The sequence below is a fragment of the Paramacrobiotus metropolitanus genome, unplaced genomic scaffold, assembly GCF_019649055.1.
Source record: "Paramacrobiotus metropolitanus isolate TYO unplaced genomic scaffold, Prichtersi_v1.0 Parri_scaffold0000034, whole genome shotgun sequence".
Lineage (NCBI taxonomy): Eukaryota > Metazoa > Tardigrada > Eutardigrada > Parachela > Macrobiotidae > Paramacrobiotus > Paramacrobiotus metropolitanus.
In genome coordinates, this window is record NW_026570254.1 from 1055433 (window position 1) to 1077740 (window position 22308).

The 22308-nt window shown below is 42.2% G+C and overlaps 3 protein-coding genes and 1 long non-coding RNA gene across 5 annotated transcripts; 1 reads left to right on the plus strand and 3 right to left on the minus strand.

Moving 5' to 3' along the window:
• Positions 1-29: 29 nt before the first annotated feature.
• Positions 30-2106, minus strand: LOC129589399 (uncharacterized). The gene is made up of 4 exons (XM_055484158.1): positions 1097-2106; positions 911-1007; positions 781-823; positions 30-547 (listed from the first exon to the last, which is right to left on the minus strand). Exons 1-4 carry the CDS (start codon positions 1379-1381, stop codon positions 361-363), a joined length of 612 nt encoding a protein of 203 aa, XP_055340133.1. The 5' UTR covers positions 1382-2106; the 3' UTR covers positions 30-360.
• Positions 2107-2325: 219 nt separating this feature from the next.
• On the minus strand, positions 2326-7247 carry LOC129589306 (uncharacterized). 2 transcript variants are annotated; one of them, XR_008690584.1, is made up of 4 exons: positions 6560-7247; positions 6269-6474; positions 3111-4710; positions 2326-2887 (listed from the first exon to the last, which is right to left on the minus strand). XR_008690584.1 is itself a non-coding variant. In XM_055484008.1 (3 exons), the coding sequence occupies exons 1-3, from the start codon at positions 6657-6659 to the stop codon at positions 4048-4050; spliced, it is 969 nt and encodes a 322-aa protein (XP_055339983.1). In that variant the 5' UTR covers positions 6660-7247; the 3' UTR covers positions 2326-4047. The 2 variants fall into 2 exon arrangements, 1 of the variants encoding a protein (XP_055339983.1); XM_055484008.1 differs by having other exon boundaries at positions 2326-4710.
• Positions 7248-14203: 6956 nt separating this feature from the next.
• Positions 14204-16719, plus strand: LOC129589307 (uncharacterized). Its single transcript, XR_008690585.1, has 3 exons — positions 14204-14525; positions 14582-14678; positions 16236-16719. It is a non-coding gene; the product is annotated as an uncharacterized LOC129589307 (long non-coding RNA).
• A 145-nt stretch (positions 16720-16864) lies between these two features.
• LOC129589332 (uncharacterized) lies at positions 16865-20889 on the minus strand. The gene is made up of 7 exons (XM_055484044.1): positions 20020-20889; positions 19608-19778; positions 18861-19037; positions 18540-18710; positions 18281-18466; positions 18034-18207; positions 16865-17779 (listed from the first exon to the last, which is right to left on the minus strand). Exons 1-7 carry the CDS (start codon positions 20570-20572, stop codon positions 17100-17102), a joined length of 2112 nt encoding a protein of 703 aa, XP_055340019.1. The 5' UTR covers positions 20573-20889; the 3' UTR covers positions 16865-17099.
• Between the last annotated feature and the right edge of the window lie 1419 nt (positions 20890-22308).

Below are 22308 nucleotides of genomic sequence, written 5' to 3' on the forward strand. Positions count from 1 at the left end.
AGAGTGGGATAACGGGAAAACAGAAGGTGCACTGTTAAGTAGTTTTTTTTTGCCTTGAAAGTGTCAACAAAAATCAGTCGCTTGCAAAACACAAACTTATTCAATGGGTGCTACCCGCAAAACTAAAAGATGTAAATCATAATAAAAACAAAAGCAATCTTTATGTACAGAAAAACCTTCGACCTTTCCATTCTTCTTTTAAAAGGTACCCATTTTTCTAGGTGCAAACCGTAACGCATACCTCCATTAAAAAGTACACACACAGACATTCTATTTCCAGCAGTCTATTCATCCGCCACAATGGCCGAACGCACCAGCCGGAATTCTTACGTCGGCAACCGTGCACTTCCGGTGCGGGTGTTAATATCGCGGCTTTCTATTCCGCACTTCCGCTTCCTTCTCAGACTCCCTCTGCACTTCCTTCAGTTTGACTTCCAGTGCCGCCACACTTCGCTCTACTTCCGCCTTTAACTGCAGCGACTGTGCATACTCGTACTGGATCGGATCAAATTCCAGGAGACGATCGTACAAGCTGGCCTTCAAAAAACTGTTCATGAAAAGAGAAAGAACCACAATCAGCAAATACCTCGCAATGCAATTATGCAAATAACGCAACGACGTATCAATGGAAAAAACTGAAGCACCATACACCGCCGAGGTAAATCGTTTATTGTTATCAAAAATTTCACAAATAATAAAAAATTTAAAAATAAAAAAATAAATAAATTTTGAAAATACAAACATATTTTCAAAAAATAAATGATAAATCACACTGCTCACCTCAGAGGATCATCTGATTCCATGTTCTCCAAAGGCATCAAAACTAAAAACAACGGAATAAACAGAAAGACAGGGTTGTTAAATTAGAGTTTGGACAACGGACACCGCGATATGCACTACTTCTACTCACGTTTAGTCAGGAAATCGAAAATTCCTTTCTTTTCGCACACTTTCCGCACTGCTTCGCGTTCACTGACATTTTCGAACACCATAAGCGCATATTCGTGCTGCAACATACACATAAAACGAATTCTTTCTTCCATCGATCTCGTCAGATTTGTAAATCCGTCACCCTAAGATAGAAACAAATGCATACCGGGTCCATTGCGTCTTCCGGATGGTCCTCGTCGAAAGGTAACTGCGGCGCGTCTCCGCCCTGAAACTCCTCTGGATCATCATGCGGTGTCCATTCTGCAAACTGTGCGGCGACTGCTGACGTTGCACCGCTGAAATCTTCGGCGCTTGTGTTGAACGGAAAACGGCTTTGTGTGGACATCCTACTGTCGGCCGGATTCGGAAAGTCGTTGATGGTGTCCGTATCGCTGCCTTCATCCTGATTATATTCGAACCAGTCACGGCCTGTTCTGCTTGTTGACGCCATCTTCTTATTAGGATAGGAAAGACTGAATTAGCTCCTCTTCGTGGTTAAATTATTTCCTTGAATGGACAGGTTTTGCGCTTAAGACAGTATACTTTTCAGTTAAAAAAACAGACTGAAATCTTGCGCGATGTAAATGATGTACTGTAAATTCGCAGTTATGTACTGCACCTAGTACAATAATTTGCTACAGATACTTCCTAGTTCCTAATCAAGAATGTACAGTGCCTACTGCCTACAGGGCCACAGGCTCTAGACTGATTTGCATATTCTGTGGATCGACATTCGAAACTGCGAGCCTGATCAGTCAGTTTGCGATCGTTATCCGCAGACTGTCAGCGCATATAGTCTATACACTGATACACGTATGACATTGCATAAAGGAAATGAGCCGGTACATGTATCAGTTTCGTAATACCATAGGTAACACGTACAATGCATATCCACGGGAACTCTCGCTTTCGCGCATTCCGACAGCTTTGTTTGCGCTGTTTTAAGCCGTTCTACAACGAAAAGGTTCTCATACATCGGCCGGAAACCGTTTGTACGTGCAATATCCGGTTGCGGAGATGTGGCGAATTAACATGGACGAAGAGTTTACGGTGACCACTCCGTTCAGAACCTATCACTGGATTCACAATTTTCGGCGCTCGGCGCTACCTATCACTTCAGCTCCGTCACCGTGCACCACCTCTTCGTTGTTTTTGCTTTCCACGTTCTCCCATGGTCAAAAGTGGGAGAAAATGTTGGGATTTATTTCCCACACGCACCATAATTTTGCAAAGTTTAAAAAGATTACATATTAATATAGCATGCATATCTGTACCTATGAATTCGTGGGTATTGGGTAATAATGGCGAAGACAACATAAATGTCATTTTGGGCGCTATTTACTAGCAATCACAACAAAATTTTACAAAAAAATTACAGAACTTGGATCGAAATAAGTTTAAAGCAAACAGTTGTACCCGCTTGCTGGTAAACACACTTTTTTTCAGCTTGTTCGTTTATACTTTGTTGACCAGAAAATTTACAGTACTCGTACTTTAACTTCGAAAACAATCACGTTATATTAGGCATCAGTCGAAAGGGGCGGCCTAATCACAGAGAAAATGTGATCTAACAATTGTAAATTTGCTCCAGTTGGCGCTGTCCCCATGTTCGATGCCGCATTTCCTCGTTGGATTTCGATGCTGATCCGCTGTCGAAAAAAATTCCGTGGCTCGTTTTTTGCCGATTTCTTGTCGCATCTTCTGTCCAAAGTCGGTTATTGTGCGAGCAACTTCCGGTCCGAGCGTTTCAAAACACAGATGACGAAATAGGCAGTCTTGGCCGATATTACGATATTTCTCGATCTTGCCCTGCTCGGCCTGTGTTGCGGCTGCAGGCTCTCGTGCGGATGTCGCAATGATGTCCGATATGACCATTGTGATGACGCTAGTAGCGCGAATGCCAACATTCGTCCTCTCTCCCATGGTGTCAAGGTAACACCGTCTTGTCGCTGACTGTCTGTAGGAAAAATAACTTATGGTTCCAGCTCGTTTTCGAACCCGGCAGATGCGAGATTGTGCTTCACAATAGCGTTCACGCATTTATGTGTAGGGATCCGTCCGCGGCTTTTCTTGCAGCTTCAAGCCATATGGTAGCTTCGGGCATCCGCCCACTCACCGCTAACGCTGCGGTCTCGGGTGATGACCGGTGCTCCTAGGCGTAAACCAACGGCAATTCTTACCGCTGGATCCGTAAGGCTGCCAAGTGAAGCAACCGGAAACGCTCCCAACCATGCTCGTTGTTTTTGTGCTCACACCTTGCAAACGTGCCTGTTCTATGAAGTCTCCTCGGCTGCCGTTCGTAGCTGTTCCGCGGATTTAACTGCAGTGCTGGAAAGTTGTGTACTGCGTTAAAGGCTGTCACCGATTCGCTCCTTCCGGGCGCTTACCACCGTCTCTGATCAAAAGTTTCAAAACCAACTAGCTTCGGATTAGATTCAATGCCCATTCCGGCGCTTCCAGCAAAGGTGTCAGGGTACTTGGGGATAGATGCAGTTACATTACAGCACATCGGAAAAAACAAGCCGGAACGAAAGACTGAAAAATTTCTACAGTATCACCTACGGGAAGCAGCTGTGGGTCGGTAACGGATGTATTGCCAAGCGAGCGATATGGTCGCACATTGCACTGGTGCAAATGTAAGCGCTGTATCTGTTGTGCGGGCTCCAGCGGAAAGAAAGTCACACACTGACCGCTGTGGCGGACAGTGATACGCATGCAGAACGCACCGTCTCTACCACAGTTACCTCCACAACAGTGGTGGTGATCAAGACCGAACCCGGTGACTCACCACGACTGATAGCACAGGCGATTCTGGCCGGCGACGTACGGGAATTTGAAAAATCTATCGAAACTTGTTTCTGTGACAACGAACAAGTTTCACAAACATGACCTTGGTCTTGGTTTCACGAGATACATCGCTTCAGTTAAATATGACAGCTCTTCAGCTTACACGAGATCATGACGCGTCCAAAATGACTCCCAACATTTACGAAAATATTTTCGCAACTTCTACGCAACAGCTTTGAATGATTGTCTATTTTACGATTTTCTTCCCTGGTGGTAACCAAAGTATTCCAACAAAAGTGGAACAGTGGTAGTTCTGTGACCGTGAACAGGCTAGCTTATCATAGTAACTTTGGGAATACCTTCGGTATTCCTTACAGTAAAACAAGGACTTTTTGGACATTTGCATATGTAGAACAGCTGACCACATGCGAAAGTAATGCAACAGTCTGGCGCCCCGCAGCGATAGGTCCACTTGTGAACAATGGGCCACTTCACAAACACGTTTAACGCTCGCGCCATTTGAACCACAGTGGAGGTGTGGAACTGAAGTCGCTGTCGGCGATCTGTCAAATGGGATATTTTTGACTGACATGAATGTCTATTGAAGATGATCGCAACTGTTAAGGCGGTCCATGGCGTAATAAGGAAAACAATGATCCGCTCGATGTCCAGGCATGCCGTGGTCGGACTTCCGTCGCAATACAACATAAAAGGCATTAGCAGCCCGACGCAGTTGATCATTACTGTTATGGTCTCCAGCCTACGTCTGACTGCAGTCAGCGACATGATAACCTCGCGAAACTGATGTTTCCCCGTGCCCGGACGCCACTGCCGAATCTTTGCTAATCTGCACAACTGCTGCACAGAAATCAGCCAAAGTATAGTGAGTGAAATCCAGGTGTATGCCCACAAAATCCAGACGTTTGCCCACAGCAACCAGAGCTTCCAGTTAGAGTCAGTAGTGTGCGTAGAGTTACAAATAAAATCATGTTTCTGCAAAAGCATAAAATAAGTAATGTACAAACAGTACAATACAATATTCTATATATATAGTCTTAATATAGATATACTAGCAGACCCCGCGCAAATTGCGCGGAAGAAATGAACTACATGAAATTCCCTTGCTTACGTGATTTAAGGACTACCTTTTCTAGGCTATTTTTGAGCGAATTAACCACCGAATTCTAGAATATACCTAATTCTTAGAATTAATGCGGCATTTTAATTCGGATTAAATGTGCACTGTCCGAACTGTATCTTAACTGTATCTTAACTGTATCTTAACCATGTGTAAAGTAGAGGAGAGCAAGCGGTCTTTTTACCTTATTGTTGCTTCCGTTGCACGAGTTTTGTTTACAAAACTTTGAAAAAAGAATAGGTTATGCGTGCCTTTTCCCCTAATTTGTAATAGGGGTTTTTTGCCGCATAACAGCAAACGGAACTCAATAAAGGTTGAGATATATTACAGCGGATATTGTATATGCAGTACCATAGCACGAATGAAGGCGCATATTAAGAGACCTTCATTCGTGCACGAATGAAGGTCTCTTAATATGCGCCTTCATTCGTGCTATGGCAGTACACTATCATAATATTGTTCTGTAAACCTGGTGTACATGCTAATGGTGGCCGGTGCCTTCAGTTTCAATACCGGCAACAGCATCCATCCCAGTCTCCCGTAAATTGTATATTTATAAACTGAACCCTTACAATACACGTTTTCCATGTAACAAAATTTTATTGTTAGGCGTTTTTTTTATTACTAAAGACGTGCGTTTTGAATGCCTTTGATATTAACGTACAGAAATTCCATATTTTCGAAAATTTTTCCACAGACTGTCATGAGTTTTAAATTGATCGCAGTTATGTAATCACAGACTCCCCGTAAATACATAGTCCCCGAAGAGCGTAAATTAGGGTTATCGGTGTACTAATTTCCTGCTATTTATTAAGATAAGAAATTAGCTACTAATTATTAAGCAGTAAATACTAAATTAACTAAATGATATCCATTTCGTATTTTCAGTTCTTTCCAGTTCGTACGTTTATAATTCGTTTCTACAACTACAGAAATTGTACTCTCACTTTGATTAACTTTATAACATGTCAGACACTGGAAATGTCTTATTCGTAGAAACGGGATGACTCTTATTCATAGAAGTGGGATGAGCTCCGCTCGCGCCGCAGTTCGGCGTCGCCTATGGCTCCCCCTTCGGTTGATAACCCAAAAAAATTATTTGCAGTACTGTCTAAACCTGCTACTAAAATTATATAAACAAAGAATTTTAAAAAGCTAATATATAATTCGCAGCTGGTAAACTTGGAAACTTCGTTCAAGGTAACTTGGCTAACTATTAGTTTACTTCTCGATATGTACAAAGCGAGCTTCGCGCAACAATAACAATCAAATGAAGAATTCGTTCCAATAAACATGAGAAGGGACTGTGCACAACCCACTCAACCACGCACTTGACTACTGGCAAGTGTCTGGTTGCGCGCGGTTTGAGCGTAACCACATTTATGGAGTCACTACTGTATAGTGCTCACGTACCACTATATTGGTGAAAGAGGTCACGGTTCCGTAAGTTGGGTTGACACTTTTGTACGCTGTCCATGCGAATGGAACACATTCCAAAATGAATCGCAAAGTGGAAAGAACGAAATTCACCCACACTTGCTGGTATATGAGCTGAATTTTACTATAAAGAAGTTTCTCAAGATCCGGATGGATATAGAAATAGTCGTCGTCAATCACGGCTACAAAGGCACATATGCAAATAGGCAGATACTAATAATTATTTTTCAAAGCTTCAGTCATGCCTAATATAAAAATTCGGCTTACATTTCACAGAAGTTGAGAGCATTTTTCTGCGTTTCTTGTTCAGCCATGGAATAGTCTTGCAAAGTTTGGCCACAGATACCTTTCGGCCTGTGCGACACATCGCAAAAAATAAAAGTCGCGTGATAACAGCACCACCAAACAATGAGAGAACTATGTATAATTTTTAAATGATTAGTTCAAAATTTAAGTGATTACTTTAAAACGAACTTCAAACGGTCATTCTGTGTTGGATAAAGCGCTTTATTAAAGTTGAAGATTACAGGATGTGTGATTCTGCAGAGAAGCACGAAAGCCTCTGGGGTTGTATAAATAAAATTCACCGCTGACGTAGACCATATAGTACTGCAAGTGCAGGCATCGGCCACCCTGTACAGTTACGGGACCTGCACATTTGCTTTGGAGTTTTGGACGCAAACCATGATCGATAAAAATAGCAACAGAGATAAACAGTGAATCGCGAGCACACTTCATTTGACAGTGAATACCCTTACTGCACTTCCAGTCGAACAGTTTTCGCTTTAGTTAAAACACAAGGGCATAGTTGCAAATACGAAGTAGAAATACTCGTACCAAGGTGGACTCGTACTTATATCTATATTATTTAGTCAGCCGTAGCAAGACTGCTGGCCTGAGCATGCCCCAAATAATTTTCTACGGAAACGAAAATACTTGCAATTATTACGCATGCGCTGCACGGTTGAAACCAGCAAGCCTATAATTATATGATAATATAGGCTGCCTATATATCATACAATAGCAAGTACTTACTACGTAGTGTGAGAAGGACTGGTAACCTACCGTTTAACGTCATCACTCTCGCATACACGGGAGGGCGGCTGACATGGCGACAGATGCGCGTTTTTCACGGTTGTTATCAGTTTTTTCAAAATATTTCTTTTCTCTTCTATTTCTAGCCCCTCATGTTTGGGTTTCTAAATTCAATATGATTTGTTAAAATATCAGAAAGCTTTAGAGGAGAAACGAACTGAGAATACCTTTTAAAAAGGACAAGAAAATCTGTGGACCTATAGTAAGCAATAGCACAGCAGTGCATTCTGTATGCGACAGTGATGACGTAGTCGACCGTTGCCGAGCGTGCCAGCCTTTCCCACACTAACGGCCGACAGGTGAGATGGATTAATTATATAACCAACCCACTAGAACAGCAGCCAAACCGGCTGCTGTTACAATATTATATACAACAGCATCGGCTTCGCCTCTGCGTTTCTTGTGATTCACGGCCACTTTATTTGATTTCGATTGAATATTTACTTATTAGTATCACAGCGAAGAAGAAAGTTGGCGAGACGACCTTTGCTTGGAAACTTAATAAAATGTGGACATTTTTTGTTGATTCTAATTTTTCTGATCTGTTCGATATTCGTACAATTGGTGCCTTTAAGCAAGCTTTGAACCGTGTCGATTTTGTTTAAGACGTCTTTTCTGTCTATCTGCACTCGTACTTTTCGATTTTGCTTTTTGGCCAGGTTTAAAATCCCAGCTAGAATGTCACCCTAGCCGGAAATGGGCTACCTGCTCCACGATGAATAATAATAATAAAAAAACATCTATATTTCGTGGAAATATGATCGGTACATCGCAATAGCGCAAAAACACCGGTTTTATGTAATTATTACAGATTTTCTCAGATTAGTATTAAATCTCTCCACTGGATCCATGATTCTCTGAACCCCAACCTGATGCTTCTGACTTCTGAGCAATGGCAGCTCGGTCACCAGCTCACCTTGCGGGCTCCGTACACGGGACATTGCCGGTATCTCGGTCACCCGCTCACCTAATGAGCTCTGTCCACTAGAAAGGAGTGATAGGCTGATAGCTCGGTAACTAGCTCACCTAGTGGGCTCTGTGCACAGAACAGTAGCGGTAGCTTCGTCACTCGTTCACTTAACGGACTCTCTCCACTGACAGTAGTGGTAGCTTGGTCACTCATTCACCTGACGGGCTTTCTGCACTAGACTGTTGTGGTAGCTCAGTCAGTCGTTACACTGGACAGCAGCGTTTACTCGGTCACTTGTTTACCTAACGGGCTCCGTACACTGGAAAGCAGCGTTAGCTTGGTCTTAGAAGCTAGCTAGCGTTAGCGTTAGCTTAGAAGAAACAGATGCGGCTTCGCCTCCGCGTTTCTTGTAATCCAGGGCCCGAATCAGTGAATAGCTCGGTTACACATTCACGCAGCGTTTTGAGCACTAGATAGTGGTGGACATCATTTAGCGATTTTGCTCACTAGACTGCAGTGGTAGCTCGGTAACTCACTCAGTCAATTAACTTTTCGCTCGCTGGTCAGTGAAGGTATCTCGGCCACTCACTCATCTTAAAATAATAAATGCGGCTCTTTGCTTTTAGCAATTGTTTAGAAGAGTGGTCCTGCCAAAATCAAACAGTCCGATGTCCGTATGGTTAAGACCAACCATCGTATTACAAATGTGCCGCCAACGAAAATCTATAGACTAACTTGTGATTACTTAATTTTGTGGTAGTTGTTGTACGAAAATAATTTCAATTTATTCCGTTTAATTTGCGTACTTAATAATTTATGTTGCGTATTGTATCCAGGCAAAATTTTTCAAAGTTTCAAGGCCACCTTGAAACTGGGCTGGATCGTTTGCGGCAATATTGTGCCGGCACGATTCTGATCGGACGTATTCGAAAACAAAAGTCATGTGACGCAGCTCTTGACCACGGCCGATCTAACTGTGGTATCAGATTTTTTTAAAAGTTTTTGGTTAGAGAGATCTCCAGACTGTGGGGAGGCCTCGCCTAATATTGATCTTTTACGCAGGCGCTGCACGGTTGAAACGGTCAAGCCTAATACAGTGAAACTTCTCTACTACGTACACCCTCCGTTCCTAGCTTCCTGAACGTTACAAAGGGGTGTACGTTAGGTAGGGGCACTGCCCCTAGGGACGAATAATAACCCCCCCCAGGGGTAGGTATATATTTGTGTGTAGCAACCAGAGGCGGCGCCGTGTATGTTTTGGAACGCAAAATGACTTTTCTAACTTGACGGCGTCAATGATTTCGAGCATTTTCTCCAATAAAAAAACTGATGCTTACTTTTCGCGTCCATTTTTAAACAGCTACAGTACGGTAACTGACAGGTTAAGTTCCCAACTACGTACGTAAATGTTGTTTTTTATCGTTTCGCTGTTTTGCATCGCAAGATCCGGCATTGGGCAGACCAAAAACTAGAAGCCGGAGCTTTCTTTGAAATTGATGTTTCTCGTTCTTAGCCAGCTGTACGTAACGCAGGGGTTGAATGTACCTTAAATATGGTCTGCCGTTCCATAAAAGGTGTACGTTATACTTGTAGAGGGGTGAACGTTATAAAGAGAACTGCCCCTGTGTTATAATATGCCGGACAGTCCGGTTCCCAGCCGTATGCACATAATAAAGGGGTGAACGTTATAAAAGGGTGTACGTTACGAGGGGTTTCACTGTATAACATATGGCAGACGCAGTCTGTCTATATATTATATCAGTATAGGATCCAACGTGTAACTGAAAGGTTACTGAAAGGTCAGGATGATTCTGTCTGTTCTGAGCTTTTGCGTCTGTCTATCCTCTAACGGGGAAAAGATGGAAAGTAAAGGACACTAAAGGTTAGCCTCAATCCTGCCTGTTCAGTTGCCGGTTCTCTGTCGGATTCCCATTCGAAGAGATGCTGTACATGTATCGTAAAGCTGAACCATAGTGTAATTACATATACGAGGAGGGGGTAAATACACGGGATAGACAGAAAAAACGGCAATAATAAGGGATAACCATTCACGTGTTGTGCAGCATGGCCAGCCACCAAGGGAAAGCAGTCCAGCGACACTACACAAAATTCAGGCTTTAAGACCTGAGCTGCCTTCTCCGTAGACTCCTATGTTATACTCAAACACCAGCGTCTTGGACATTTCAGAATGAAATCGTGCAATCTAGATCTTAAAAGAACAAGAAATAATAAACAAGATTTTTGATACCACTCAAGCCGTGATCTATGAGAAACAAGACAAGTAAGAGCCAATTAAGTTTCCCATAGACAAAGTACAGGAGCTCCGTGAAAGCAAACCATCCAACTCCTATGCTTAGTCTACGAAAAACTGGAATGGCTCAATCCTGTTTCAGTTTTAATAAGTGGCAAGATGTTTGGTATACAAAATCTTGTAAATTTTTTCTTGTTCTTTTGAGCTATCGATTGTGCGGATTAGTTCTGAAATGTGCAAGACAAGTGTTTGAGTTTAACATAGAAGTCTACGGAGAAACAGCTCGAGAGTGGAGTCTCAACGGCTGTTCTGCACTGTGTCACTGAACTGCCTTCCCTTGGTGGCTGGCCGTGCTGCACAACACGTGAATGGTTATCCCTTATTATTGCCGTTTTTTCTGTCTATCCCGTGTATTTACCCCCTCCTCGTATAGCAGACAGTGAGATTTCTCTCAAGCGTAGCTGATTAACTTGAAACCGTATGTTACCTCTATTAAGCAGAGATGGGATGGTGCAATAGAGACGTTCGCTTGGCAGCGAGAAATGTGCTTGGCATGGGATGTCTCCTGCGTGGATACTGTTGCCGCTTCTCACATCAAGTCTACTTCGGCAAATGCGGGATCGGTCGCGTTGCAGGCTGAAGTATATATTAGTTTAGTTTAGTTTAGTTTATTTCCGAGCAGACAAACCCTGAGGCACTCAATAGTCTGGTCAATGTCAAATTTCAAACAATAAAACAGCAAAAATTTAAACAATATTTTTCAGACGCAGTAAAGACAGGAAGACTTCAACAGAACCACAACCGAACAGATTATCTCCATCCTTCATAATTTTATTAAACAGACCTTTAAGCCTCATCGCTAGGGTCGTCTCCCCGATGCTCCGCCGCGCGGTAGCATCGATCCGCTCTGTCCGGCGGAGTCCATATTGCGAACCAGTGTCCTTGAAGGGATCAACCTTTATTGAGTTCCGTATGCTGTTATGCGGCAAAAAACCCCTATTTCAAATTAGGGGAAAAGGCACGCATAACCTATTCTTATTTAAAGTTTTGTAAACAAAACTCGCGCAACGGAAGCATCAATAAGGTAAAAGACCGCTTGCTCTCCTCTACATTACACATGAATCTTTTTTTTGGTAATTTTAAAGAAGGAACTATAGGATATGAAGATTATAAGAGTATATTATGTGGAAAGGACGATCACAATACAATTATGCGGGGTGTATGGCAAGCAACAATGCAACACACACCAACCGCATATAAAATGAGCAAAATTAATAAACACACATCCATGCACCATTCTTTGATGGAGACTGGGAGCGTCTTTGGGTGGTCTAGAAGTCTAGATTCTATTCTTATCTGAACGGCCGCTATATATTCACACCTATCGCTTTTGAAACTATGGGCCCGTGGGGACCAGCGCCCATTGCCATCATAAAAGAACTGGGGAAGAGATTACGTTCTCATTCAGGAGAAGCCCGCTCGCACGAATTTCTTCGACAACGTCTGTCTATAGAGATACAGCGTGGTAACGCGGTTTCTGTTTTGGGCACGATGGAGAAAGCGGATATGTTTACCGAGCGGTTGTTTTTGTAACTGTTTCCTTAACACGTGTTTAAGTGATGGTTTTGAAATAAAATCGAATGAATAGAGACATTACGTACATGGCTTTCTATCCTGAGAGCAACGGTGTGCCATGGCTCTCTATTCTGTAAGCACCTCAGCACATACAAATAATACAACTATATAAGTAGTATTAAGTACTTTTATAGTAACTGTTCAAAACTAAACATTGTTCTATTATTCGGCCTGCAGCAACAACTTCATTTGTTTACAATTAACATTTAAACGAAACACAAACAAAATTAAAAATTTCCAGTTCAGAATCACGCTGTACTATTTAATGCAGTATCAAATCGCCTAGCATAACCGTTTCAATCAAAATTTATCAAAAATAAACAAGTTTTCTTCTGCAAGATGTGATGGTGCTGCAAACAGAACTTATCAGTACTAGCAAAATTTAGTATCTACTATCATGTATACTGTGTTGCCATGTACAGTGTAATGCCATCGAATAAAAGGTGTGTCATGTTGTACTGTATAAGAAACTAGCAAGTAAGTAACAACATAATGCCATCGTAGAAAAGGTTTGCCCGCTTGCAGAGATTCTAATATTGCAGGCAGTCTTATAAGACAATGCACTATATGCACTATATAAGACAATGCACTTATAAGACAATGCACAATATTCGTGTACATGTTATAATCAAAAACAATGCACTTATACTTTGTATAATGCGCTGTCTGGGATTATTGAATGGTGCCTGCCTATCATAATGGGCAGGAGAAACGGTTCAACCGTAGTCAAGCTGAACAGACAGAGCGATAGAGCACAGAGAGAGTTAAAAGTAGCTCTGTCTGTTCAGCTTGACTACGGTTCAACTGAATCGTTGAAGCTGACTCTATTACACCATCTCCTCAACTCCATTTAGGTAGACTTAATTGCTCGTTTCCCAGGACAAGAATGCAGTGTCCAGGCTGAGCAGCAGAATATGAAATGAAAAGGAATGCAGGTCAAGAAAACGTAATGCTGTACATCAGAATAGTTCAGACATTCCCAAATACTAGAAATTCCATGTTAGAACTGGACAACTCGTACGCAGAGGCGCAGATAACGCATTGTTCCGATTTGACTAGCGCAGATAACGCGCTCTTCCGCGCAGATAACGCTTTGTTCCGATGAAATTCAAATTTTCATTACGCACACCGAAATTCTCTTGCACGGCTGCAGTATTTTGGTTTTTTTCGCATTTATTCTTAATCAATCCACGCGCTTGCGTAAGGCTTCCGTAGGAAGCGTTCCGAAGGAGTTTTTCTTAATAGTATAGGATCCAGCATGTAACTGAAAGGTCAGAACTCTCTAACTGAAAGTCCAGAATGATTCTGCCTGCACTCAGCTTTTGCGTCTGTCTATCTTCTAACGGTGGAAAGATAGAAAGTTAAAGGTTACCCTGATCCTGCCTGTTCAGTTGCCTATTCTCTGTCAGATTCCCTTTCGGGTCGCAAAGGGACACAATCAAAACATTGCAATATTTTTCCGCATTTATTTCTAATCAATCCCCGCGCCTGCGTAAGGTTTCCGTAGGAAACGTTCCGAAGGAGTTTTTTATCGACCGAAGCGAAGCGAAGGTCCTCTATGTTCAAGAAAACTGGAATTTTGTCTGTCCGTCGGTCACGCACTAATCTGTCCGTCGGTCACACAATAAAAATAAAAAATAAATGAATGTAATTAAATTAATCAAGAAATTATAGTATAATAGCTTCAATATTAACTGTATCAATTACAGGGAAGGGAAGGTCCTCTATGTACAAAGAAACTGGACTTTCGCCTTTTCGTCGGTTAGGCAGTAAACAGACGCTAACCTGTCCTTCGGTCACATAAAATAATAAATTAAAAATAAAATAAATATAAATAAAAACTAAATAGATTAGACAAATTATACTATTATTGCAATAATTTTATGAATTTGAGTATTATAGAAAACAAACAGTAAGGCCCTATAAGTACAAGAATACGGCACTTTTGTCGGTTTCTGAACTTCTTTCGAAAAAGAAAAAAATTATTCTCAAGCAAAAGCGGTATGGTTCATAGGGCGGCCATCAAAGAGCACAAGACCGGATGATTCTGCAGGTGTGATTGTGACTTCCTCCAGTTCAAACAAACGATGAAGTACTCGTACAAAAATTTTCGAAGCTCGAAGCCCAAACAAAAATGACTTAACGCAGCTGAAAATGCCGGTAGCAAAAATTCGGGCGCAACACAGTGGTGGCAGACTGGCAGTGTGGCAAAAGGCAGTTAAGTTCTTATATCATGAATTATCCCCGTAAATTAGTAAATCATTATTGTATACCATTTAACAGGAAGCCAATAACAGGTAATTTGTCTGAAACCGACACTCAGTTTGTCGAGGGGAAACAGGGTAATATGCTTAAAGGAACATCTAGACTGCTGACTGATTAATCGGCTTGTCAACAGGGCGTTGGGATATGTGCAAGATAAAGTATACGAACCTGGAACACCCCGTCAGACTCGACGATACAAGTGATAATAGCGGAATTCGATAAGTACACAGGTACTACTTTTGCAAATATCTGTGTTCTGATATTTCCAGTCACAAAAAAATGGTTGGACAAGTCCGAAAATTGCTCCAGAACACAGTTTCCACTCACATTAGCTTGGGCAGTAACCGTACAAAAAGGTCAAGGCTTTACGTGCGAGAAAGCGGCAGTCCACACTGACAAGCGGGAATTTGCGTCCGGTTTATGTTGGCGTTTCATGCATGAAAACTTAGAGCGGATTGGCAGTGAGCAGAACCAGTTTTCCCATTAAATATGCTACAGTCGATAAAAGAAGCCACCTATCAAAAGAACAGGGAAATTCAACGCTTGACTCAACTCATTTAATTCTGGCGGGTCGAAGTATTGCTAAATCCAAATAATAAATGTAAGCAAAATATTCGATGTTAACTTTTGATGCGAAATTAATAATCAACATAACAATAACCTATGTACGTATTCCTGTACTTGTATAAAATACTCGGTTTCCGGCTTCGCTTCGGTCTATTAGTGCTAGCCTAAAGCGGTGCACTTCCCTAGTAATGTTAACGTTATGGTTTGTCGTTTCTTTTGGATGTCAGATGCTTTGAGGGGACCGTGTCCCGTTGCAAGAGACAATTCAATTTACATTTATTAAAATTACTGTGGCTTTGAATTCGGTTCACATTCGCCTACATATGTAATAATTATAGTTGTGTGCCTTCTACAACAAAGTTCCCAGAACACCGAGTAGAAACCTTATAATATGTATTCAGTGCACGACAATGCGATCAATTAAATTTGTTTTATATATTTCACCGTATTCAGCAACCGGATTGATCCCGCGCACAAATGGTATTTCGGCCACTAAAAAGACATTTTAAGGCTGCAAAAGGGGCATAGAAAACGCAAAACGTGCACGAACAAGGGTTTCGGAGTGCGCGAAAGCAAAAGGTTACGTATGTAGATGTAAAATCGGTACTGTAACATGTACTGGTTGGTACGTGTTGTAGCTGGTCATTTGCATTATGCATTCTCATACGTATCTGAATGTCATATATAGATATATTGTATTTTATGACGAGGACCATGGGCCCGAAGGGCCCGGTATGCAATGTATAATGTTGCTTTAATTCGAGGATGGATTTTACGAAATCCGTACAATACGGAATTCATAGTAGTGCAATATGGCTACTTCTAAGCTGCCCCTAGTGGGTTGGGTTAATCCACCCGTACCACGATAAAACGAGGTTTGATGGTTCGTCGGTAATTACCCAGATCTTAAGTAACTACAATCTTACGTAACGCGCGAATTCAGGAACATCTCATCAATTTAATCAGAATCAGAGAAAGTGCAAGAGCAAGGGCGAGAGCAAGAACATGTGGGAAAGTCAACCGTCTGCCGGTCAATGCAGCGTGAGCACGTCTACTGATTTCACATCCAGAAAAGTCAGAACATCTCAGAATTCTTCGTAACCGATAACATGGATTCAAAATTCTGCTGAGATAGGCGGTGCATCTGTTTCCGGTTGAGTTGTTACCAATGGCAATCTGTAGAACATGATTCTACGGCTACAGTACTGTTTTTTTTTCAGCAAGAATATGCGCTTATGGTTTTCGAGAACTCGTCAATGAACGCAAGGCAGTGCGGAAAATGTGCGAAAAGAAAGGCATTTTCGATTTCCCGGTTACATAATCGTGAGTCGTGCGCGTGGATATCACGATATCCGAAGTGGAGTGAAATGAGGCGGCACTGGAAGTCAGACTGAAGGAAGTGCAAAGGGAGTCTGAGAAGGAAGCGGAAGTGCGGAATAGAAAGCCGCGATATTAACACCCGCACCGGAAGTGCACGGTTGCCGACGTAAGAATTCCGCCTAGTGCGTTTGCCATTGTGGCGGATGAATAGACTGCTGGTAGAATGTCTTTGTGCGTAGTTTTTAATGGAGGTATGCGTTATGGCTTGCATCTAGAAAAATGGGCAGCTTTTTTGTAAAAAAATGGAAAAGTCGAAGGTTTTTCTGTAAGTACCTAAAGATTGATTTGTTTGTATTATGGTTTTACATCTTTTAGTTTTGCGGGTAGCACCCATTGAATAAGTTCGTGTTTTGCAAGCGACTGCTTTTTGTTGACACTTTCACGGCAAAAAAAAAACTATTTAACAGTGCACCTTTTGTTTTTCCGTTATCCCACACTATTTTGTATAAACTGCAGCGAAATTCGTCACTTTTTCAAGAAGATTCGTTACTTTTACTAGTACAAGTTAGAGTCTTCTAAATGCGGCATTTGTTAATCTTCTTAGAAGGCAGATAATTCTTGTATACGTATACAAAGTGAGTCAAGGGTGTATTCAACAACAAAACAGTGTTGTCATACCAAACTTTGGTCGAAGATAGAGCGACATCACAAACGCAGGTGAGTAAACCAGAAAACAACAAAACGAAGCTGTGTCCCATTAATTTTTATCGTCGTCCAACGAACTGTACTGGATATGGCGGATGCCGGTGCTCCTGTTCCCGGTCGGGATGATTGACTCCGTGGGAGTAATGCGGCATCATGCAGGGCAATGTGGTCTGACTGGAGCTTTTTGAGAACATAACCGAAGGAGACGATGAGGATTTATTCTGCGCGGAATTGGTGCGCGCTGAATTATACACACTGGGCGGCGAGTGGCGATGTTCCGGCAATTCGGCAATCTCAGCGTAAACCGCCGCCATGGGCGAGTACGGCGGCATCCACTTCAGATAATCAAAATTCCCGTTCTTGATGTCAAAGTCGTAATCGTAGTCCCGTGCGTAGCGCATAGCGGCGCTCTGGTTAGATGATCCGTGGGATGACCGATCCGAAGTGCACAAGAACATATCACGCCCATCCGCTTCGTAGCCGCCTTCCATATCAAAACGGTGAAGGCTATTGTCGTTGCTGCTAGATGAAAAGGGTGCTTTCTGACCGTAATCCCCCAATGAATCCGGCAGGCCGGAGTCGGGCATCATTTTCGGGAAAAAGCTGTTAGGTTGCGGTTTCGGAATGCCGGAATAGAATTGGCTGCCGAACATCACACGATCATCTTCCACAGAACCGCGCCCACTGGAGCCAATTTCGGACGGACCATTCGTTGGATCATGGTAGTGATTGTTAGTCCCTGTAACAAAAGACACGAATGCATTAAACTCACACAGGAACAAAACACTAATGTATATGCAACAGTATGAATTTGAATGATTAATCAAGAAAGAGGTGAGTCAATTAAATGAACTCCAATCTCCAGCAAAATTCAGTCTTTTCTCGCAAACCTGCATGGATACACACAAATAATATTTCCAGTAATATCGAAGAAGAAGAAAAGCCTTTAGCGTCATCAACGTGGGCAACTTTCTAGAAGATTCAAAGACGTACCGCATTTTTTACGATTACACTGGGTTGCTTCAAAAACCGGTTTGGTACAGAATTCTCCATTGACTGGAAGGTCACCTGCAAACGTCCGATTGCGATACCCATATCCTGTCCCACACGGCCTCGAACACGACGACTGGCATTCACTCCACAGAGGATAAATGAAATTGTTGACATCTACGAATTCACGAATACAACTTCGTTACACAGTTTGAATGAAAATGTGGAAACGGGATGTGATCAGTCTTACCTTCATAACAGCTTCGGTAATCGCATTCGACCTGCCGTACTGCGATTCTCGGGCAATCTTCAACATCCGCTGAACCACAACTGAATATACGGAACGTGTTAGCGAAATAACCATCTTCAGAACACTGGCCGGAGCAAGGAGTGGGCAATGACCAGCTACTCCATGATGCATAATCTTGACGGTAATCTGTACAACAATACATTCAATATACCAAATTTGTACTTACCAGTTAGGTGTACACTTGACTAGTTTTCCTTACGGTCACAAGGATGAGTGTTGCACTGTTGAATATCATACGGGGTTCCGGGGCATACCATATGTTGATCGATACCGTGCGATAAGCATTTTCGAAACCGCATAGTTGAACCACCTCCACATAAAGAAGGACATGTAGACCAGCTTGACCAGTGATCCCAGGCCAGTACTTTATCTGAAAATTTCACGGGATTATTCCAATATAAAATGTAGAGTATAAATTACGGAATATTACATAAACTGTTTGAACGATGAATGTACTGTTCAGCGTTCGGCGAAAACAGTTTTAGCGAAAAAACAGATCTCGTGCTGGTTGCACACTTACTTGAACAAGGACGTGTTTGACATCGTTCGATTTTGAAGTCGTGATCGTGGCAGGCATCAGAATCCTTTCCAGGAGGACACACAGAATACTTATAACGTATTCTTGTTCCGGCGCCGCAAGTATGCAAACATGAGCTCCAAGGAGTCCAATAGAACAATCGCACTTCGACTTCTTGGTCTGCAAGTGATCACGATTCGAAAGGTCAAGTGTCAGTTATTATCAGTGACTCAGTGTCGCATCATAAGAAAGCGGCAAGGCATAACGTAACAAGCGTCCGTATTACATTCCTGATCTTCGTAAGGATCAGCATTACAAATTTCATTATAGCGCCCTTGTGTAGGGGCGTTACAAGTCCCGTAGCGAATGCGACCACCTCCTCCACATTTACGACTGCATGGTGACCAGCATCCCCATTCATAAACTTCGCTTGCTGTATTTAAAAGCATCGTAATATTCAACAAACTATCAAAGTACACAAAAAAGAAGTGTACGGCACAGATTCTGTTAATCCGCTTACCGCCGCTACACGAGACAATATTACAGGCTTCCAGTTTGAAACGATATTACATGCAAAAGATTTTATCTACTACTCAGTAACTACTGCTGGAATTCAGGCAAGTCGATTCTACTGCATATTACCAGAAACAAACAATTCAAATCGCAACGCCAGGCTTATGCAATAACACATTTGAATTCTGACCCAATAATTCAAACGCTATTTAAATATACAATTCAAACTGTACTCACTTTTGCAGGTATTACAAACTTGAAGTTCAAAAGGCTTTCCACTGCAACATCGCCCGCTGTTCCACGGTGTCGGATGATTACAATCCCGCGACGCGTACTGGTATCCTTCTTCACACTCATCGGCAGAGCATTCTGACCAGCCACTCCACTGCCCATAATCTCCGGGAATAACTATCGACAAAGGCAAAAATCGGTCAACAACCGTTTTATAATTTGGAGCAATCAGGAAGTACTTAAAATTCAGATTTTCTGTTCTACTTGAAAAAACTATTAATTAGCTACATATTTAAACCACCAAAATGACATGGACATACAAAAAACTCTATAGTCTTTCAAGCACGATTAAAACGAAAGACCCAAAATTATGAAAAATATGGTAAGTTCACAATTACAGCATAGGTATTCGTCTCACCTTGAGAAATCATATTTTCGTATCCCGGAGCATTCACCCTGGTTTCCGTTCCTTCGACGGGTAAAGCGAAAATTATAATGGCCAACATAAAACTAATCAAATTTTTTATATCTGTTCTTCCAGTCGTCCAGCAGATCCGTCCGATCCTTCTGGAGAAGATATAAAGGAGTACGCCGGATATGCTCCCTTTGCCTTCGCCGCGCCGCTGCTTCCTCGCTTTTAACGCAGTAACATCCCAGCCAACATAAACCGACCAGCAAAGCCACAAAACCGACAACCAACAAGCCCCAGTGTGACCAGGTTCCCGCTGTTCCTGGTCCCACATACCAGACGACGCCAGAAAAACCAAGCAAAAAAAACCCAAGGAAACAAAAAAACAGTGCGCCACCAAGATCACAAAGATCTCCATCATCGACATCCATTCGTTGGTTTGATTGACTGATTTAATCTCCAGCTCTGAACTCAAATCGTTTTCTTTGGGCAAAACGTTAAGGTCAGCCGAACTTGGAATCGTCAAAATAAAAGTCGGTTTTAGAAATAACATGCCCGACATGGCCAACTTTCGATAAAGGTGTGCACTGTGCAGTCATCCTGAACTCATGGTAAGCTGGTCAGCGCAGGTGGTCAAAACATGGTGAACCAATGGGCACAATAAAGTGCTCCGGGCTTAAAAGCACTCGACAATTGGCGATTTCCAGTACTGAACCATCACGTAGCCTCGACAACCTTCATCACCAAAACATGAGGGAACCTCTCCGATTAGCTTCCCCATACATCCCGTTTTTAGGGACGCGTTATAATGCTTTCCATGTTAAATTTTTTAACCGAAAGAGACCCCAACCGGTATCCCATAGTGACTCAGCGCGCCCTAAATGATGCCATGATGCTAGCACAGTTTACTCTCACCGGTCAGCCGCTGTAGTTGTAACTTGTAGATGTTAAGGGACAAAGACAAAACCAAAATCAAAGGTGCTGTGTCGGTTCTCAGAACATTTAATGACATGCGAGACAACGAGGACGTTTTTTTAGCTTTTAGATTGGCTGATCGGGAATGATTAGTGCCCGAAGTTATTTTTCTTGGCAGCTTTGCCGTAATTTTGGTATATTGTAATAAAGCATGCACTTATAAAAAATCGCATTAAAAGTGACCACGCTTACTGCATAGGTATGCAAGACGCATCTTTGTTCCATGCGAATGTGACCGTTATCCCGCAAAGTAAAACAGCCCCATTTACACGAGCTAGTTTGTTTACATACATACGGAATCAAGTTATTCAGCTACCTTCGAGGAGTAATCTCACTGTCAGCGGCAGTCAACCTATATATTATCTCTTTCGCTATGAGGCTTGTTATCAATAATACGCAAATTCTTCCTTGGCACGCGAACAGAAAACCAGAAAGAGTTTTTTCACACGGTGAAATTCGGAGCTGTCTGAATTTATCGTGACTAATAGAGCAGGCGCATGTTGCCCCCGTCAACGCTTTTTTCTACTCAAGTGGATCAATTCTAACAATTCCTTCGGTTATTCAATCGAAAATTCAGCCATTAACATTGCCAGCACTACCGGTGTCTCGCGAAAATTTCGGCACCGAAAAGTAAGGCGTTAACAGTAAATGATCGGATGAGCGTGTGGCTACGAGGAGATTCGGTTTTCTAACGGTCAACTCGGTTGCTCGAGTTGGAGTGAGACGCAAAAGACAACATTGCTGCAGCAAGGAAAAGTTTCGGGTTACAAGACATACTTTGTGCGAGATATTGTGACCTTTCCAACGCTGGCGGATGATCCCGCCAATATAGCCTTTGTCCGCTCAAGAGCGTGAACGGCAGTACACATACAATGCCAAAGAGGCTAATTCGCAAATGTACCAAAAGATATCTGTGCCTGATGCTAGTCAGATTTTTTTGCCGAACATTTTGTACAGTTTTTATTCAGGTTTTGAAAAGCGTGTTTTTAATTTCTTGTCTACGTAACCTGCCAGGATCAGTGCTCGTTTGGCCAATGGTTGTACGTATTTCTCCGTTTTGACGGATTCAGGGTTTGTTATTATGTATTCAGTGATTCTCTCTTGTTACCTCGCAATTTTAGAATGTACTGGCTATTTGATGCGAAATACGAACTGTTTATTATACTTATTTTATTTTCCTAAGCACTTAAGTAATTTAAACGGTGATTCGTCAATCCGAATTGCGACGCAAACAAACAGCACATAGTTTATCATTTTACATGTTTTTTCACGATTGCAAATATTACCGCTGCGTAATCTTGGAAGAAACTACTGCAATTCAAC

What these genes read in the sequence shown, in the direction of transcription:
- LOC129589332 (XM_055484044.1), bottom strand. Translation starts at nt 20,572, where the DNA reads ATGTCGGGCATGTTATTTCTAAAACCGACTTTTATTTTGACGATTCCA. An exon ending in CGAAAATATGATTTCTCAAG is followed by an intron (nt 19,779 to 20,019) that starts GTGAGACGAATA and finishes CTTTGTCGATAG; the next exon opens with TTATTCCCGGAGATTATGGG. An exon ending in TCAAACACGTCCTTGTTCAA is followed by an intron (nt 18,711 to 18,860) that starts GTAAGTGTGCAA and finishes TGAAATTTTCAG; the next exon opens with ATAAAGTACTGGCCTGGGAT.
- LOC129589399 (XM_055484158.1), bottom strand. Translation starts at nt 1,381, where the DNA reads ATGGCGTCAACAAGCAGAACAGGCCGTGACTGGTTCGAATATAATCAG. An exon ending in CGGAAGACGCAATGGACCCG is followed by an intron (nt 1,008 to 1,096) that starts GTATGCATTTGT and finishes TGTATGTTGCAG; the next exon opens with CACGAATATGCGCTTATGGT. An exon ending in GAATCAGATGATCCTCTGAG is followed by an intron (nt 548 to 780) that starts GTGAGCAGTGTG and finishes TTTCATGAACAG; the next exon opens with TTTTTTGAAGGCCAGCTTGT.
- LOC129589306 (XM_055484008.1), bottom strand. Translation starts at nt 6,659, where the DNA reads ATGTGTCGCACAGGCCGAAAGGTATCTGTGGCCAAACTTTGCAAGACT. An exon ending in GCTCTCAACTTCTGTGAAAT is followed by an intron (nt 6,475 to 6,559) that starts GTAAGCCGAATT and finishes GTGCCTTTGTAG; the next exon opens with CCGTGATTGACGACGACTAT. An exon ending in CCTCTTTCACCAATATAGTG is followed by an intron (nt 4,711 to 6,268) that starts GTACGTGAGCAC and finishes ATGCTTTTGCAG; the next exon opens with AAACATGATTTTATTTGTAA.